This window comes from Mustela putorius, unplaced genomic scaffold (genome assembly GCF_011764305.1).
Source record: "Mustela putorius furo isolate JIRA1106 unplaced genomic scaffold, ASM1176430v1.1 tig00003845_pilon_pilon_pilon, whole genome shotgun sequence".
NCBI lineage: Eukaryota > Metazoa > Chordata > Mammalia > Carnivora > Mustelidae > Mustela > Mustela putorius.
In genome coordinates, this window is record NW_025421998.1 from 48,424,051 (window position 1) to 48,445,330 (window position 21,280).

General features: G+C 36.3%; 1 protein-coding gene across 1 annotated transcript in view; it reads right to left on the minus strand.

The window, feature by feature from the left end:
• Nucleotides 1-2,160: 2,160 nt before the first annotated feature.
• CRPPA (CDP-L-ribitol pyrophosphorylase A) overlaps nucleotides 2,161-21,280 on the minus strand; it is a 306,180-nt gene continuing 287,060 nt past the window's right edge. Inside the window, exon 10 of the mRNA XM_004743402.3 lies at nucleotides 2,161-9,044. Within this exon, the coding sequence (XP_004743459.1) occupies nucleotides 8,940-9,044 (105 nt within the window). The 3' untranslated portion in view covers nucleotides 2,161-8,939. The remainder of the gene's footprint in view (nucleotides 9,045-21,280) is intronic.

Below are 21,280 nucleotides of genomic sequence, written 5' to 3' on the forward strand. Positions count from 1 at the left end.
GAACACAACTCATTAAGCAGATTCTCGACAGTTTTTATCACCATATCTATTATTAGTCATTTTTTAGTGTCATTTACAACATCTCTCATAGTTACTGATAATTTTTCAACCCTATTAATGAGAAGTGTGGAGGAAACTGAAAACATGTCAGATCTCGGTACTGGCCATGCAACCTGTGAGTTGTGTGATCTTAGGAACCTCGCTGGCCTGTAGAAGCCTCAAGCTCTTCTGCTGTGAGCTAATTGAGCTCTCATGACAAGTATGTCAGATATGCAAAAACTATTAGGAAAAGATTAAAATGCAACTTAATGGTAACTAGTATAGAATAAGCTACTCTTTTGCTCTAATAAAGATGACAGAGATTCTATAAAGAAAAAGAGGCAGAGTCCTTCTTTTACATACTTCACCCTTACTTGGTGTCACTTTTCAAAATGGTCTTCTTTAATTTATTCAAGTCTCATAAACTATCTCTCCCAGTTAGATAGGAGATATTTTTGGAGAAAAAGAAAAAAGATCATTTTCTTAGTGTTGCAAGTTTTGGCTAGGACTCAAAAAATCCAGACTTCAAAAAATGTATCAATCTTCACACTATTTTCTGGTTAATGTGTTGGCCACATGACCATTTGTCTTGAAGAGAGGGGATGAGCATGCTGTCACCCACTTGAGAGAGTGTCTCATCTTGAGATATGACATAAGCCAGGTCCTTCAAGTGGGGGTGCAGTAGAGGGTAGGCACTGCTTGCTCTCTGGTCTAGAAGTAAAGGAGCCTGAACCTTCAGCAACGTAGTGTTTTTGAGAGTGAGCCAAGGGGAGACAGGCCAGATGTGAGTGACAAACCTACCTCTGCTTTTCACTCATAGCAGAACATATCCATGCAGCAACAGAAAGATGACTGCAATTTTAGGGAACGTCTGGCCTCTATCTTCTTGACTCGCTCCCTGATCTAGCTCTCTGAGGGTAAGTGTAAGAGTGAGGTTTAAATGAGGTGTGAGAATGTCCAAGATTGACACCCTGACTGCGACGACAGTCCCTCCTCTGGGGCCGCAGTGGGACACACTGGGAGAGCCAAGACGAGGGGTGGCAGAGCCCAGAGTGGCTGTCTCATGAGCATCACTAGTAAGAGAGGTTATAGCATGGCGACACAGTGAAAAATAAAGAGTAAAAGAAACGAAGGGACTAATTCTAGAGCTTTCATGAAATTGCAGGGAGGATACTATGACTCAGGTTGGCAACTGGTGGAAACCACACGAGTCCGTTTTAACAACGTGGGTTTAAAAAACGAGTGTAGAGGCGCTTGGATGGCTGTCGTTAAGCGTCTGCCTTTGGCTCAGGTCATGATCCTGTGGTCCTGGGATCGAGCCCCATATTGGGTATTGGGTTCCCTGCTCAGTGGGGAGCCTGCTTCTCCCTCTCCCTCTTTCTGCTGCTCCCCTACTTGTGCTCTGTCTCTATCTCTCTCTGTCAAATAAATAAAGCCTTAAAAAAAAAAAAGAGTGTAAAATCATTTGACATCAGAGGCTAGGTCAAGCCTCCATTACTAAATTTATACAATTACTTAAAAATTGTGTTGAATCTGCATTGCTAATTGGTATTGCTAATAATGCAAATGACTATGTACAAATATGTATTTATTATGTATGAGGAGGTACAATATATTTTCTCTATTTTCCCTATTTGAGACACACTCTGCTTAATCAGTGACAGTGATCTCTATAAGTTTTTACACATGCATACAAAACACAAGGTCACCGTACAATTATTTTAAAACAATTATTATTAAAAAAAAAAACATAGACATGAGAAAAACATAGCTACATTTTTTTCTCTTTCTCTACATTCTCAGCCTCCACATATATGTCCATACACACACACACACACTACACAGAATATCAAAGAAATTAATGAAGATATCATAATGGTGATAAAACTTTTAACAGCTTAAAGGAAACTAAAATTAAGAGGAAGTTTTACATTTAAGTTTTATTTCTGGGTCAAAGGAAATAAAGAAATCACAATTTTCAATTCATATGTTGAGAAAGATAGTTGGAAGAAGAGAATATATCAAAAAAACACTAGAGGAAAAATCCCCAATCTATCAAACTGCCATTCACCACAGTCACAGATCTATGCAGAAGAGTAGCGTTACTAATTATTAGTGATAAAGATAAATAATTCATATATTATATATTTTATGTGTTAAAATAATATCAAGCAGTAGCCTCAGAGTTGAAAGTTTGTTGCTATTAAGGAACTAAAAGTTAGTGAAACCAAAATGAATTCTATTTAGGCAACATACATACATTTGGGGAAAAGTAGTGGTATGCATAACCCCATGATTAACCCAAATCTTTTAATATCCATTAAGATTCCCAAGTTAAAGCCAAGAATATGTGGTCTATAACTGCTCGTCCTGGCTGTCTCATGAAAGCATATTGCACCGATCTTCAATTCCTGATTCATGGTAGAATTTACGGATATTCCCACTGGGATACTCAAAATTCTTAATTTGTTTACACATTTTGGCTTCTTTCCAGATTTTATGTGAACAGTAACTGATCCAAGAAACAAACAGGCGGAAATGTCTTTGAATAGCATTCTTTTACTATCAGGTCATACATACCTCCATTCAGTATAACAGGGAACTGAATTCCTGAACTGGGCAGTTCAATAATACATTTTTAACACTCAGGGGGGATTAAAGAGAATGATTTCCTATTCAAACAAGAAAAGAAAAAGGAACTATGAATTTAACAGGGTCTTAAAAACACAGACAGGATGGAAGAGAAATTCCTTCAAACTATTGAAAAAATTAGTAACATGCAGATTTTATCATCCATTTCCTTCTCCGCAAAGGGATGTTTTGTTATCCACTTAGACTGAAGAGCTTGCCTTCAACCAAATTAAGGGCGCAGATGTAAAGAATAAGAAAGGGGAAAAAAACGAAAAACCTCACATACCAACAAACCAACCAATTTCAATAGCCCAATTTATAATGAGGTAGAACAAAGAACAAAATGGATAGCTCCAAAATGGCAAAACTCCAGACAGTTAATCTTCAAGATGCTTTGCCAAACCTTATCCAAATAACCCAATTATTACAGTCTACAGACTAGTGGAAATTCTTACAAAATTGGCTTCTTTGTGGAATCTCAAATCATGTCTCCACTCAGGTCAAAAAATCACTAGGAATGCCTTGGTGAAGTTTTTGCCTCTGGGCTCAACTGTAATTTTGCAAAATGGAAAATGAGGGAATGCATCCAGGTAAAATTCTGGATGTAGAGTTATAACATTTTTTTTTTTAAAACCATAAGTAAAGAACAACCGTTCCTAGTCATAATCTAATTCCCTGAGAAACTGTCCTCAACAGAGTCAGAAATTCTGCGTTCCCAAACCCAGGTTGGCCTTCAGTGTGCTGGGCCATCGAGTGTTCCTTAAACTCTGCACGTGCCTTTTTGCAACTGTCATGTCACAAGGTTGATCCAGACCTACCTCACAGAGACCCTGCAAGGGTTAATTAAGGTTAAACTGGGAGAAAGAAGTGCATTTGCCAAGTCAGGCTTTATCTGCGCTGCTAAAGAAACCCAGATGTTGTAACAACTGCTCCGGTTATCTGGTAGCATCCTCAACCAAGGAGAGAATGAATTTACATGCATTTCAGCTGTGAAGACATTTTTAAAAAATCAAAGATTCCAGGATTTCAGATGGTAAGAGAAAACAATCTGGCTCTCCAGGTCTAGCTCATTGTACTGGACAGCATTCGCCCCCAAATCTTCCCACTGAGCAAAAATTGTGATATATGCTCTGGACTGTCTAATGGAAGGGGAAGGCTTTGTACTTTTGTCACGACAAGGCATTTTTCTAGAATTTCCTTTCTCCCATTAACATGAAGAATGGATTTCTACTTCTCTTTTCACGTTGGTTTGTGTTGCTGGGACACAAATGGCTCTACACAACTCTGGTTTGTCAAGAAAGTACTTACTTCTACTTTTTCATCTTACACTTTTGTTACTCAAGTACGTCTAATCATTCACTGCCTGAGGGAACTCTTACAACTTTAGAGCCTACAGAGATGGCACTGAGAGCAACTGTGTGTCGCTACAAGTCCTTGTTGATTTTACTGGCCTATACAGATCCAGGGATGTTTCAAAATATGTTTGGGGGTTGCGGGTAGTGATGGGCAAAGGAAAGGAACACTACAGAAACAATGAAAGACAGTGGGATGGAGCCTTTTTTTTTCTCTTGCTATTTAAGAAAAAAAAAAAAAGATATTTGAGATTCCCATCTTCAGGGGTCATTTTTTAAGGGATCTTAGGATAGCATGTTTTGTAATATTGCATTGTGCAGTGTTTAGGAATATAAGCTCTAAAGTGAGATAAGCCTAACTGAATCTCATTTCTCCCACTTGCTGCTAGGGTGAGTCTGAATATGGTTTCTTTCTTTCCTTCTTTCTTTTTTTTTTTTTTTTCCTTTTTTGGTTTCTTTTTTTCTTAAATAGAGAATGGTATAGTACCTAGTACACAAAGTTATTACAAAGAAAAAACAAAGGTACATGAAAAGCATGAAGAACAGTTTCTAGAACAATAGTAATCATTCAATAAATGTTAGCTACTTTTATTATTTTTTAAGTACCTGTATTTGAACTCAAAATCATCTTAGGCCTAAGAAAGTTTAGACTCTTTTGTATATTTTTCTAAAACATTCAGGTCTATTTTTCTCTTTTCCTAAGTATTGAGAAGGGAAGGAGGTAACCCTCAGAACCTTCTCATACTTTGGGATCACAACTCTGACCAATAATTCTCCTCATAAGCACTCTGCTTTAGCAACATGGGCGTCTCCGGATACATCCTAGGCTCTAAAGGATAAATACATCATGCACCTACACAGGGCTTCTCTCCTTGACTCCACTTGGCATGCACCAAAATGTTTCAGAACTCAATATTAGCAAAAAACAAGGAGCATTTATTGAGCTCACCTGTCTGGTGGAGGTCACCTCAACTGGCCTAGGGAGCCCTGCTGATCTCAGGTGGGCTTCTTCATCTGTTGGTTGATTTAATAGCTGGAGATCAAATGATTGGGGCTTTTGTTTTCCTTTTGGAGACACCGGGCCGGGTAGGACATGTTTCTCGCAAGGTGGGGGCAAAGCGGAAAGTGGAAAGAAGCAAGCAGTGACATGCAAGGTCTCTTGAGGCTAAGCTCAGTCATGCACAGCCACTTCGGCCTCACCCTACTGGTCAGAGCAGGTTACACGAGGAATCTCAAAGTCAACAACTGCACATACATTCCTCCCATGGGAGCTGAGTGGAGAGAAATAACATTACTGAACCAGGATTCAATCCACTATGCCCATGCAGACATTGTTACGTGATCACAACACTCTTTTCCACTTGTGACTGAAGAGAGCTTTTATATCCTTAACGACCACTGTAACTGCTAGGAAACAGCTAAATATGAGGGGAAGAAGAAAAAAAATCTAAATGAGACTTTGATTTTGCAGATTTTTAATATATCCTACAGAATAATAAATCTGATCTCAAATTCCATCTGTAATATAAACATCACATTGTCATTTTTTTGAGATTACATGTTATATTTATTTCATTGTAATTGAGTTAGTATAAAATATATATATATACATATATGTATATATATATACACACACACACACACTAAATATCAATGATAGTTGCCATTGGATTTTAAAATACCAGTTAGCATTTAGTTATCAATCACTAATATTTTGTGTTAGGAAAGAATACAGTGAGAATCTTTAATAGTGTGTTATTTTTCACTTAAAAAATGAATACATCTTTTACAATTTTGAAACTAAAAATGTACAAGAACATATATAAATGGTACAATGACCAAACTATCCACACAGCTGGTTCTAATTCACTAATTTTAAACCATACTAATAAATCCTAAAATCATGTATATTTTTTCATTTATTCTGTTTATTTTTTAATTAAACTTTGAAAATAAGTTCGCCCTTCATCAAAATAGCTGTAACATGTAACATTTTAATTCAAATATTTGTTCTTCCTCGGCCTAATTAGCTTCAACTTTAAAAGGAAATAGAATTTACAGATTTAATATAAGAAAATATTCTACTGCAATTGATATTTATAAAATGATCATTATATTTATATGTACTAAGTAAAATTTGATAATGATAACCAGCATTAAAAAAAGAGTTTACCCATTAAACCAGTGTAAAACGTTTGAAGTGACCACAGTAAGAACGGCTCTGGGTAGAGTAGAGGGGTCTAATTCTTACCTGCAAATTCATATACTTGCAACAAGTTCTCTCTTAACTTGAGCAGTTTTATGAAAAAACAACAACAACAAAACAACAACAACCAAAATCCTGTACCTCTGACCAATATGTCATGAACCAAACCACTGATCACACTGTTAAATTCCACAAAAGTCTAACTAAATTACATTTAGTTAATTAGCAAACATTCCAAAAGTAAATAGTCATTCACAAAATTTTGCACAGGTAGAAAACAATTTGAGCAATGCTGAAGCATAACTTACCATTATTTTAAAAGACATTTTAGAAAGTAAAGTGAAAATAGACAGTTCCCATGAAAGAAGCAGTGATGGAAATTTACCACAAAGTTGTCTCTAGATCTCTTCAACACTAAGAACGAGTTTATCCCTCTCTCGGCCAAAATTTTTCTCCATTCCCTTCACCCCTACCTGAAATTTCTGTATGTTTGAAAGATGGCTGGAAAGTCACAAGCTTCAGAACTTTCCTATGGTCATTGGGATGGTTTGTCCTTCTTTGACCATTCCTCCAAGGCTCATCAGGAGCCTCTGGCTTACTTCCCAGAGCCTCTCAGTTGGATGGCTTTTGCCAACATCATAATTAAACAGGGAGATGAGCTTCAAACTTATTTTCACTGGTCCTAAGTTTAATCTCTACCTTTTGTTACTAGGCAGTCACATGGCTCTCAACAAGGTAGTTAAGATCACTGAACCTCAATTTCCACCTACACAATAAAGGATGTGGGGAGACTTCTTTATTTTCAAAGCTGACAATCACTTTGTAAACTGTAAGGAAAAAAATCAAATGCTATGATAATGGTGATGATGACAACAGTGATTATTTCAGTCATAATTTAATATTTTATTACCTAAAATCTCATTATACTAAATATTCCCTTTGCCTAGGGTAAAGTCACTAGTCATCGCTTCCAGATAAATTCTTGTCTGGCTTAACAAACCATTAATAATTTGAAATTTAAGGTAACTTAACCAGCACTCAATCCATATAGTAATTTTGCTGTGTAGCAGACACAGTTTTTGCCTTATACTCAAAACCACTTTCTCTTTAAATCCCTGACAATATTTTCCTATTTGCCTTTATAACCACTTCCAAATTCTTAAAACAGTTTCACCTGAAGAGTTCAGAAGGTGTAGGGGTGGACCTTTTCACAACACACTCAGCCCACTACCTTAACAATGACACAGATGTTCTAGGCAGAAATCTACATATTGCCCACATATTTTCACCATCAAAATTCTGAATTAAATCATTTATAATTTTTTATCCTCCCTAGAGAAAGAGAAAGAAAAAAAAGTGGCAAGCCCAGGAATTTAGATCTAAGCTACACTGAAATAAAACATTTCATTTAGGAGAATGAACTGAAGAAACTACTTTACATCCATTATATTCTACTATTAAATGTAAAATATAAACTCTCCTACTAATATAGGTCCTAGATAAAAACAGGGAAAATCATCCAACATGTTAAGAAGAGGTTTCATAGAAATTCTTCCAGTTTATTTTTAACTGGTAACACCTCATGCAACTTTTATAGTTTCCACAAGTAACCTAAGCCTTGGAATCTGTCCTAATGTGATTTTATAAATGTAAAAATAGAATAAAAGCTATTGCTAATGATAGTATATACATTTTTTTGCAAAATTTAATGTAAGGGAAAATCATTTACACTTTTAACATGTACATACCAGTGGAAATTTGAAAGAGTAAGAACTTGATTTTAAAAGACTTTAAAAGGATCAGAGTACCTGGGTGGCTTAGTCGGTTAAGAGTCCTACTCTTGATCTAGCTCAGGTTTTGATCTCAGGGTTGTGGGTTCGGGTCCTGGATTGGGCTCCATGCTGGGCATGGAGCCTACTTAAATAAAAATTAAAATTAAAAAAAAAAGACAGCAGTATCTGTATCAAAAATAATTTACGACTCTCTACCTTTCAGAAAAGACTAACTTGGGACTGACCAAAATAATTTCACCTTTATGAAGATTTCTGGTCTTCTTTTAAGTATAATCAGAAAAATCAGAAACTTTTTAAAATAAGTCAAAATTATTTTTCATAAACCGAGGAAAACACACAATTTTAAAACAGAAAAGCAGGAGGGAACTAAATCTCCTTTATGGATCTAGAGTTATATGAGCCCAACAGTGAAAATACTTGAACCAGAGTTCCCTGTTATCTCTTTATTTTTTTAAGGTGTCAAAAATCAGAAAACAAGTCAAAATATCACCTGATAAGAGGACAATTTTAGAATTAAAAATAATTCTAAATTTTTTTTTACTAGTTTTATGATACTGTGATTTGCTAGTTAACACAGAAATAAGATTATAGTTGAAGTTTTCTAAATTTTCATTCCTAGGAGGATTAGCTCACCCATCACATTTTCTGTTTGATTTTTCATGCCTTTGCAGAAGATTATGTGAAGGTTATTACTTCGCATATTTTCTGATTAATTTATATTGGACATGCACAAAAGTGGTTTTTTCCCCACAGATATAAACACAGATTCATTTCTATAACCCAAACATCACATTCTACAAATTGTGAGACATGAAGGACAACTTAAACATTTTACCATATGCAGTAGGGTGGGAAGAATGGCAGAGATGCCTAGGTAAATGTTTCTAAAAACCCACAACGTAATTTTCTCTGTGTTCTTCATGCTATCAGTAGTTGACCAACAAGTCCAGAATTTCTTTCTTTGATTAAAGTGGTAATAATCGTGGCTCCTTCCCTTAAACTTGCTTGTAGCTTCTGCTCATCCTGGAAATAAAAAAAGATTAAACAATGATTATTTTAAAAAGAAAATATGTCACACATTAAATTTAACGGTTTCTTTACTCTTTTAATATATTTTTAGGGTTTTAGGGTTTTTTTTTAATATTTTTAGGTTTTTTCCCCATCAGCTTTATAGAGAGATAATTAACACATAACATGTAAGTGTGAAGTGTACAGTGTAATGTTATGATATACCTATATGTTATGAAATGATTACTACAAAAAGATTCGTTAATCCATCACCTTATACATACATACCATTGAGAGGGTAGTGAAAGCATTCAAGATCTACTCTCTTAGCCACTTTCAAGTATATGATATTAACTATAGTCACCATGTTATACATAATCCCATAACTAATTCACCTCACAACTGGAAGTTTGCACTCTTTGATCAACATCTTCCCAATCAGCCTCTCTTAACTACTATCCTCCTGTTTTTATGAGTTCAGGGAGACACTTTTCAAGGTCCCCTGCTCTCTGGACTTGGCATTCTGTGGAACTCAGACCAGTCACTAGTATGTATGTGGTCCCTCCAATAAAGGAGAAATGCTTTCACAAGCACTGTTCATTATATACAAAATATATCTCCTGAAGATACCAGGAAAACACTGACACATTTTCAAATGCTAGCAGCATGAAACAAAAGATTTTCCCTTAATCCTGTATCTGACCAACTCTGGCTCTTTATACAAGTGTGAATATTTCATCGATGATACAAGCCTTTCCTTCATCTTTCTGAGTGTTCCCCAATAAGAGACTTTGTTATAAACTGTGAACACCAGTCTGGGAGGAAAAATAAAAAAGGCTTGTTGTTTGTGAAGTAAGGTCAGGCACATTAGTGAAATGAGTTTCTCACAAGTTGCTAAAATGTGGTTTTGCCTGTGAAATCATATTGCCTATGAATATATGTTTATTCCAACTGTTTAAGTTTCTTGAGAGGGATGAAGGGGAAGGGAAAGTCAAAACAGAGCTAATTATCTTTAGAGTCTCTGTGTTGTGAATTGTGCTAGGTTCAAAAAGAGGGACCTGGTAATCAACTTCTAAATGCCCACATCATCCTTCACAGCCTTTCCTAGTGTTAGGTGTATCACCAGTACCTACTGCGTCTACCTTCTTAATATTTCTTGAATCCATTTACTCCATTCAAACTGGTTCTGCCAGCAAAACATCTCTATCCTAAATTACAGGAATGATCTTGTGAACAGTCTCTCTGAAGTCATGTCCTCTTCTGCTCTGTTTCCCACACAGCAGTCAGGATATTTATTTTAACATAGAGATCTGATCACTACTCTGCCTAAAATCCTTTCAAGGCTACCTCCGAACTTCAGGATCAAGTCAGAACTCTACCTTTTTATCTTTCAAACCTCTTCCTGTCATTCCCTTATATTCACTCAGTTCCCCAAGCCACACAGAACTGCTTAAGATTGCCCAGACAAGCAACATCTTCCTAGGAACAACGCAAAAGGCAAGGGAAGCAAGGGAAAAAATGAACTACTGGGATTTCATCAAGATCAAAAGCTTTTGCACAGCAAAGGAAACAGTTAACAAAATCAAAAGACAACTGACAGAATGGGAGAAGATATTTGCAAACGACATATCAGATAAAGGACTAGTGTCCAGAATCTATAAAGAACTTAGCAAACTCAACACCGAAAGAACAAATAATCCAATCAAGAAATGGGCAGAAGACATGAACAGACATTTCTGCAAAGAAGACATCCAGATGGCGAACAGACACATGAAAAAGTGCTCCATATCACTCGGCATCAGGGAAATACAAATCAAAACCACAATGAGATATCACCTCACACCAGTCAGAATGGCTAAAATCAACAAGACAGGAAATGACAGATGCTGGCGAGGATGCGGAGAAAGGGGAACCCTCCTACACTGTTGGTGGGAATGCAAGCTGGTGCAGCCACTCTGGAAAACAGCATGGAGGTTCCTCAAAATGTTGAAAATAGAACTGCCCTATGACCCAGCAATTGCACTATTGGGTATTTACCCTAAAGATACAAATGTAGTGATCACATGCACCCGAATGTTTATAGCAGCAATGTCCACAATAGCCAAACTATGGAAAGAACCTAGATGTCCATCAACAGATGAATGGATCAAGAAGATGTGGTATATATACACAATGGAATACTATGCAGCCATCAAAAGAAATGAAATCTTGCCATTTGCAACAACATGGATGGAACTAGAGCGTATCATGCTTAGCGAAATAAGTCAAGCAGAGAAAGACAACTATCATATGATCTCCCTGATATGAGGAAGTGGTGATGCAACATGGAGGCTTAAGTGGGTAGAAGAAGAATAAATGAAACAAGATGGGATTGGGAGGGAGACAAACCATAAGTGACTCTTAATCTCACAAAACAAACTGAGGGTTGCCGGGGGGAGGGGGTTTGGGAGAAGGGGGTGGGATTATGGACATTGGGGAGGGTATGTGATTTGGTGAGTGCTGTGAAGTGTGTAAACCTGGTGATTCACAGACCTGTACCCCTGGGGATAAAAATATATGTTTATAAAAAATAAAAAATTTAAAAAAAAAAAAAAAAAGATTGCCCAAACAAGGTACTTTTCTAAACTTCCATTCCTTTGCCCCAGCGAATCCCTTTGCCAGGAAAGCTATCTCACACCGTTTCTAGCTTAGCTAACCCTAGTTATTCCTTGTGGTTCCACTCAGTTATCATTGGTTGCAATCTACCTGGACCCCAGCCCGCAGGCCAGCTGGGTGAGGCAACTCTCTGTTTCCATAGCTATTAATTCCTCCAGCACACTGAATTCTAATAGTCTTTTTAGTTGACCATCTATTCCACCAGATGATGAGTTTCTTTATGTAAAGTATTTTTCATTTTGTCTTTGAATAAAGAACACTTAGTTCAATGCCCACCACATGGCAGCACTCTCCATAAATTATAATGAACTCAGAACAAAGGAGGCTATGATAGAGATATCATCACCCTTTCTGTTTAAGACGTTTCTTAACATTGACCATTTTGGGGTTACTTTGCTTACTCCTATTTGCATATTTGGCAGAAAGCCTGGCAATGGTACAAAGAATATTATCAAAACATTTCCACTACTACACCTTCACCAGCACAGAGGCATATAGGTTTGCCATCTATGAGGACGGTAATGAGAGACCACCTCTGCTTAAGCTACACTTTTCCATCAATTTCCCTGATTGTGTTCTAAGGCGTAGACCTGGGGAAAGCCCACAAGGAATTGAATGGTGGCTACTTTGCATCTTGCAGTACTGGATTTCAAATGTTATACTGGTTTCCTTAATATCACAAGACCTAAATCACACGTAAACCATTCTAAAGACAAATATGTTTGGGCTTAAAATGTGATACACTTATACAGGAGCAGATATCATTCATAAATACATAAATGAACATTCTTAAACTGAACAAAATATAAATGAACTCTGAATATGAATCTGTAACTCTTAATGATTAATTACAATAACACAGGGTTTATAATACATATCTATGCCCATCTCATTTATTAAATTGAAGCATAGAACAGATGATGAAAATTAGTTTATCCTTTAAAAATAAACAGAAAAAGACTATCTGATTGAGCCAGCCAGGTGCCCCAGAAAAAGACTATCTGTATAGCCTCTTTGAAACCAATTTATACTTGTCATAATGAAAGCAGCAGAGCAACACACAAAGAAGGGGGAAATCTGTTTTAAGATCCTAGGGCTAGAAAAATTGTATTTCTAAATCTTAGAACAAATCTTCTATTTTCATTTTGATAGCTCCCTACCTTATATATCTTTCACTAATGAATGTAAGAATGCTTTTTTTTTTTAAAGATTTATTTATTTATTTATTTATTTGACAGACAGAGAACACATGTAGGCAGAGAGGTAGGCAGAGAGAAAGGGGGAAGCAGGCTCTCTGCTGAGCAGAGAGCCCGATGCGGGGCTTGATCCCAGGACCCTGGGATCATGACCTGAGCTGAAGGCAGAGGCTTTAACCCATTGAGCCACCCAGGCGCCCCTAAGAATGCTCTTTCAAAGGTTAATTTATTTCTGCAATATCTATAGGCATCATTTGGAATGATGTTTAATTCAGTGAGAAGAACCTATGTTATTCCACTATTTTCCCTTTCTGCCTAAGCTCAATCATTTTATTTCTGAAAAATGCAGAAATTCAAAAGGTGATTAAGCAAGATGTTGAGAACCACCTATATTCAGAAAATTCTATTTTGTACAAAGAGGTGTTCAAAATGTATGGAGTTCAAACTCATCTCAAAACTATCTCTATAAAAGCATTGCTAATTCAATTTTTTTTAAGGCAAATTCAAACAGATCTTTAAAAAATCATTTCTTGCTGCCAGTATATATGAAAACCAGTGTTTTTAATTGAGGAGGTGGGGGAACAGGGTGGGGGAGAGTTATAGCTGATCGTTTTATCATTAGCTGCACAAAAATGTGTATATGTATATATACGTATATATAAATATATTCCTTTGTGTATTCCAAATATGATATAACAAAAATGTCAATGTTAAAATTAAGAAAGCCAGGTCAACATGAATATTGAAAAATTTTTACAGTACATGTTCTTGATACGATGTAATGAAAATGGCATTGACTACTGTGGTCTTCCTCCCCAAAACCCATAACCCCAATCTAATCAGGAGGAAAATATTACACACATTTCAAAAGAAGGGCATCTTACAATATATCTGAACAATCCTCCTCAAAATTGTGAAGTTCATCAAAAACAAGTCTAAGAAACTGTTACAGCCAAGAGGAACATAAGGAGACGTGACAAACTAAAAGTAATATAACATCCTGGAATAAAAAATATACATTAGCTAAAACGAAGGAAATCTGAATGAACTATGGACTTTAGTTGCCAAAAATAAGGAGATAGGTAGAGGGCATATGAGAACTCTCTGCTATCCGGAATAATATGAAGTGTATTATTTGTCAAAAAGTATATGCTCAATTTCAAAATATTTCTCTTGATTTTAACGATGTTTCTGTGCCAGAATTGCAAAACTTGAGTTACAAAGTTATTTTACATGCGCCAGCCCATTTGTATATTCCTTAATTAAATTATACTATTCCTTTCATAAATTATGCAATCGATAAGGGCACCAACTCTAGAATGAGAATGTTGGTATTCAAATAAAGGTTTTGACGATTTTCAAGCAAATTATTTAAGTTTCACAGCTCTCCATTTTATTTTTTTCAGCTAAAACCACGTTAACAATATTTGTTGCCTCACAGCTCTCCATTTTATTTTTTTCAGCTAAAACCACGTTAACAATATTTGTTGCCTCACCACTTTTCTGTGGGGACTAAATCAGACAAGACAAACCACAGAGACCAGGTAAGCATCTATTCACAAGGGTTGTGAGAACTATTTTTGTGGTGTGCACGAACTTCACCCGTGACACAGTAGCTGCGTTTATCCTCTCATCACACGTAACAGTTCAATCTGATTATCTACTATATGTAGGGACACTGCTGCGGCTCTTGGACAGTAACCTGCGAGTGCCTGCAATCCTTGAAAGAAAAGCCTGTTACGTAACATTCACCCCAGCTGTCTTGTTGAGAGAATTTTTCCAAACTATAAAGAAGAGAAATAAAGCCAAAGAAGAGAATGACAGCCTCTCCATGTAGAAAAGACACAGATTACAATTTAGAGTTGTTAAGTTATTAGGTGGCGTGGATTTGTGCTGATAAGGTCCCTGACCATGGAGAGTTACTGAGAAGTCCTAAAAATCTGCTAAGTGTTCCTTCCTTCCTTGGTCAGCTTCTAAGCCAGGCTTCTGCAGGAAGAACTCAGGGGGCCCTGCAGAGAAGAGCTGCTGGAGAGCTGGGGAGTTGGGCAAAGATTCAGAGGCCACACTGTGCCGAGGACAAGGAGGTTAGATATGAGTCCAGAGAGAATGAAGAGATTTTGGTGAATATCCATGGCTTTTCGATGACGGCTCGAAAAGGTCATGCTTACAGCCTGGGAATAAAGACAAAACGGAATTGAACCTGCCCTAACAAAGTTTAAACAGCCTCAGAAGATCAGGTAAATCTCCCAATAATAGAAATGTTTGCCAGAACAAATTTTTAATATTCTTTGGAGGAAGCTAAAATAAGCTAGAGCCTTTAAAAAGTTTTATTACTCAAGTATGGCTTATAATAAAATCTTACTAGATGAGTAAAGAAGCAGCAAAAAGGAAAAAAAAAAAAACTTGAGAGAAAATCATCCGTATATAGGATCTTTTCCAAACGTAATCCATATGTTGGATTAGCATTCAAGGATTTCAAAATAACTATGATTAATATGTTAAAAAAGAGAAGGAGATGGAAACACTGATGAAAAATGGACTTATTTTCAACATTGCATGGGAATCTATAATAAAGAATATTTACAACTGTAAAATATACTACTTGAAATTAATAATGGATTGGTTTAACATGAGATGGGCAGAGCAGAAAATAGTATCAGTGAGCCTGAGGACAGGTTAAAATAGATACATATATATCCAAACTGAAGTACAGAGAGAAATGGTGAATTATCACTATAACCATCTTCCTACTTAGGGCCACATTACCATTCCACTTCCTATTGCTTTCTTACCTACTGCTACACCCCACCGCCACCATCAAAACACCTGTTTGGGACATTTAGAAAATCACATATGGGTTCTCTCATTAGCCATGTCACCTGGGGAGTGTTTACTACATAAAAATAACAAGCATAAAAAAAAAGTCAACCCCATTTCTAGAAAAAAATCCATTACATACAACATCATGTATGTAAATATTCAAAGAACCAGGCGGTAATATTGCTGCAGCTGAGCATAAAGGGATGAGGGAATCCAGAGTGTGGCAAGACCACGTGATGCTGGAATGACGCCTGAAGGAGGTAGGGAAGATGAGAAGAGGAGGCAAAAACTTCAAAGTCCAGAACGGACAAGAGATATTGAGGGAACAAGAAATCATGGCGGATTTTCATTGTGGCGTAACAATGTGATAGGCTAGACCTCACAAAGATATTGCAGGGAAAGTGAGCACCCAAATTCCCACAAAAAATATCAAAATAAATCTACTAAAATTAAATTTATCAACAGTTCATTTCCTATCTGTAACTCTAGCAATATCCAGGCTTCAGGTTTACTTTAATTTCTACTCTCCAGCCATAAAGAGCATAAACTTGAAACGCAGCACACCAATTTTGACATAATCACACATAAAACTCAAAGGAATACATTTCTTGAATTTAAGGAAAAAAGGAGGCTATTTAGTGAGGCAAGATGAGTTAGTCTGCATTATCTCTTAAATCTAAAAGATCTTCATCATAATGCCTTGTTTCCTATTATCCTATTCACAGCTATGTCAAATTTTTGAGAAAAATCTTAAAAATTGCTAACTCTTATCAGTTACTTCCCAATAAAACTGGGCAAAAATAAAAAAAAATACTAACTCTATCCTGTCATAAAACAATAAAAACATAACTTCCAGCTCAAAAATGCAGCATTCAATTTCTTTCTTGGTTACAAGTGTATTTAAAAAATAGAAGCCAGTCAGAAAGGAAATAAAGAACGGATGGGCCTGATTTCTTAAAATACTAGGAGGGGAAATATCAAAATGTTAACAAGAATTATTTTTTTAAAGATTTTATGTATTTATTTGAGAGAGAGTACAAAAGAGCTCAAGCAGAGGGAGAGGGAGAAGCCGGCTCCCTGCTGAGCACGGAGCCCCACTTGGTACTCAATCCCTGGACCCCTGAGATCATGACCTGAGCGGAAGGCAGACACTTAACTGACTGAGCCACTGAGGGCCCCAACAAGAGTTACTTTTGGATGATGGATTCATGGCTGTTCTCATTTCTTCTCTGTGTTTTACTCTCAAAATTTCCATAATGAACATAACTTATTCTTCTAATAAGAAAAATAAGTTGTTTTAAAATTTAGTTTCAAGACTGTTTAAATCCTGGGAACTAAATTTCATTTGTTATCACATAAAATCAATAATACAGAACACTGTCCAAATTTCCAGGAAACATCATCTCCATAAAAAAAACTTCAAAATCTGCAAAGAAAACATATTTTTTAGTCTTCAATAAAAGGTCCAAGAAAGAATTATATTAATAATTCACAAGGCCTTAGCTTTCTTCTGCTGACTTAGAGGTTAAGAAAAACATTGTGGAAGTCAAGCTAAAGGAAACAACAAAAAGTTTATACTTAATTTTATTCAGTACATTAACAATTGCTCATTCATATCCTGAAGAGTTTCTCAATAGTCAGATTTTTTTAAATATTGGGAAAAACATGAGATGAAATATAAATATATAATAGCTCTTTTAAGTTTTCTATACCCTCAAACTGAATTACTTAGAATGGGAATTCACATGGGTTTTATCGAGAAACACCAAATTTGGCTATTTCTTTATCCCTTGTCATTTCAAGATTAAGATGACATATATTATGCTTAGATGAAAGACACTACAAAAGCTCTAATTAATATTCTCTCTTAAACACATAAGGTAATTCTAAATATACTCCAGAGTAATTAAGTCTTGTCAACTGAATCCTGGACTTCAGTGTTTTTTGTATGTGACTTGTTTTGTTTTCCGGTTGATAGTAGGTTTCCTTATGACAGTTTTATGTGTCTATCATCTTCAATGGAGTCCTAGAGTTTTGATGCAGAAATTCTCATGGGACTTCTAAGCCATTGGCAAAATTTGGGAAATCAGGACAAGTAGGAGATGTCACTATTTTCATAGAAGATTGGGAATGACAGGAAAAACCTCCATAATTTATAGTGGCTCTTCATTCCCACCTTCCCATCACCTATTACTATTTGGACAAGACTGCAGTTCCAGAGAAATTACATCTCAGAAGTGTGTATAAGTCATCAATTTTCTATAATGCCTACATCTTCAAAATTCCTTACTCACTAAATGCTCCCTTCCATTTTCTCAAGGACAGCTTAGGGCAAAACTATTCCCAGTGTACATAAACTTGAAGAACTTGTTAAAAGGCTTATTTTAATATATTTATTTATATTACTGTACTACACAGCTCTCAGTATTTGAATTAATGGGACATAAATTTATAGTATGCTGTTAGGATCAAATTTATGTGGATTTTGTGGAATATGCTCTCAAAGAATAGCAGGAAAAGCTATGACATCATTGCTGTCCAAATCTTTATAGACAACCTGAAAGGAAATCTTTTAGAGATATTCATCCTCCACACACATCACTCCTAAAGAACACAATGTCTTCTGTTAAAAGGAAAACTATAAAGTTAAGATATATGTATATACATATTTAGGCTTTAGATGTCTCAGGAGATTACACAGTCCTTTTTGAAAGGTAAACAGTACATTGTCTCAGCAACTTCCATTCCTAAAGTCTAATTCAGTTTCCATGAGTTACAAAACTGTCCAAAATCCAGGTTGCCCTCATTTTGACATTAATATCCTTCTGCCATCAATCCTTATTTTGGTGAACTCATGCAAAAATTATCAAAATGCCAGAAAATGTCTAATACATTATATGTTAATAAAAAATTTTTTTAAACGCCAGAAAATGTCAAAAGCTTCCAAAAAAATAAAAGAGCACAATCTATATCCATACATACATTTATATCTACATATCTTTATAGAAAGCATGTACAATATACAAAAATACAGAATATATGATATGTAAAAATGTTAAATTATACTTAGAAATCTTTTAACATTTTTATTACATTTGTAAGATAATACCAAATCAAAAAATTCATATACCTTTTTCTCACACAGAAGGGGGGAAAAAAAAATCTAACAGTAAAACACTGCCCCCTAGTGGAGATGAAGATGAATGTTTGGTGTGCATAAAATTCAAAACTTCAGGAAAAAGCAATTACTGGCAGAGTGTGAGAAAAACAAAACAGTCCTCTCCAAATAAAAAGCGTTTGCTTCCTTCTCATTTGAGTTAAACTATGACCCCCTAAATACCTCGGTAATACAATACTATGAAAATGCACCTGGCTTTCCTTATTAACATGATTCTCACACAGCAGTCTCCTCTATTCTCCATGCCTTGCCATACTATAGGTGCTCAATACGTATCTGTAGAAAGAGCTAAGAAAAAGGAATTGGTCAGGGGCCCTTGGGTGGAACAGTCAGCTAAGCGTCCAAGTCTTGGTTTTGGCTCAGCTCAAGGTATGGGTCCTGGGGGGCACCTGGGTGGCTCGGTTAAGCATCTGCTTTCTGCTCAGGTCATGATCCCAGTGTCCTGAGGCAGAGCCCCAGGTCAGGCTCCATGCTCAGTGGAGAGTCTGCTTCTCCCTCTCCCTCTGCCCCACCCTCTGCTATGTTCTCTCTCTCACTCACTCACTCACTATAAAAAAAAAAATCTTAAAAAAGAACAAAAAAACAAAAACAAAACAAAACAAAAAAAAAAAAACAAGATGTGGGTCCTGGGATAAGCCCCATGTGGGGCTCCCTGCCCAGTGGGAAGTCTGCTTCCCCACCTCTGCCCTTCCCCCACTAGTGCTTGCATGCATAGACATGCTTGCTCTCTCTCTCAAATAAATAAATAAAGTCTTAAAAAAAAAAAAAGAAAAGAAAAGTAATTGATCCAAAACTCTGGGACACAGCATGGTTACTCTGCTGAATAGAAATAGAGAATAAAGATAAGAAAGACCCAAACCATGTAGTGTTGAGTGCCAGAGTACGGGGGATAAAACACGGGCAGCCAAAAAGCAGCTGTCTACCATGAGAAACAAGCAGCTCATTATTGTGTCAATTATTTCTAGATCTGGGATTTGTCACACTGTCATACTTTATTTTCTTATAACATCATTCATACAATCAATTCTACAACTTAATAAAGTTGAAAAGGTGGTCTCGTTTACAACATCCCTTTAGTTAGCAAAATGTTTTGATCCTACACACCCTCCCAGCAGTTACCAAGTCCTCCTAGCTTCCTATTGTGATGTCCCTCACCAGTCACACTCCAACTGCTCCGAGTCTACGTTCATATCATCCTGGAGCTTGATTCCTCTAGGATGTCCTAACTGGCTACATTTTTGGCCTGTGGGTACTGCTCTCAACTCAACTAGGACACCATTTCCCTTAGATCAAACTCATGTTTCTTTCAGCACATTCTTCACTTAAGCATTTAAGATTGTCCACAATCAACCTAATTAACCCTTCTAGCCACAGTTCTTACTTCTCTACAGAATCTATTTCTGTAGCCATACTGGTACCATCAGTCATTCCTTCTTTAGTAAAATGATTTCCTAGCAATTTTCTACTTCACATCTATTTCTGAAAACCTGGCTGTGATGACTAGTATCTGCTTTACTGAACATCAGTAATTTACATTATCATAATCTGTCTCACAATCCCTTACTAAAATTTTTATTAGATTTCCATATGTATAAGTCTTATTCTCTTAGCTAAACTGCAGATAGTAAAAGGCAACTCTCCCAAATTATATTATAACCTCAAATAAAGTACTAATTCATAGTAGGTACTCAATATATACTAACTGGGTTAAATTGCTAATGAATTCTCTAAAGATCTGGCTTTGTGTATGACTATTAAGACATCTATGAAATATCAGTTTTTTTCTTTTTCTTATATGACAGACAGAGATCACAAGTAGGCAGAGAGGCAGGCAGAGAGAGAGAGGAGGAAACAGGCTCCCTACTAAGCAGAGAGCCCGATTCGGGGCTCGATCCCAGCACCCTGGGATCATGACCTGAGCCAAAGGCAGAGGCTTTAACCCATTGAGCCACCCAGGCTCCACAAAATATCAAAGTATTTAGATAAAGGGTATATCCTTATGGGAATAACTTCCTAAAAACAAAAATAAGAAAAAACTTGTATCTGTACTTAGAAACTGGAAAGATGTCAAAGCTACAATTTTGCGCTACATGATTCCCCCTTTTATGAAAGAATAACTGGTCTGGGAGTTAGATGTAAGGAACACAGATAAATTTACACTAATATACCAAGTCAAGGGGATAAAGTCAGATGACAAGGCGAACATTCTGAGGTAGGATGGCTGCATAAGGCGAAAAGCAACACATACTAGGTGTGAATGGTGAAGAATGGATACTGTTTCCATAATGCATGAAAGGTGACAGGAGGGGCAGAAAGATTATCCAGAAGAGTTTGTTCTTGAGTGGATGGTCTAGGTAGAAAAACTACTAATACAAAAATATTGATAATTCTTTTAAAGCAGA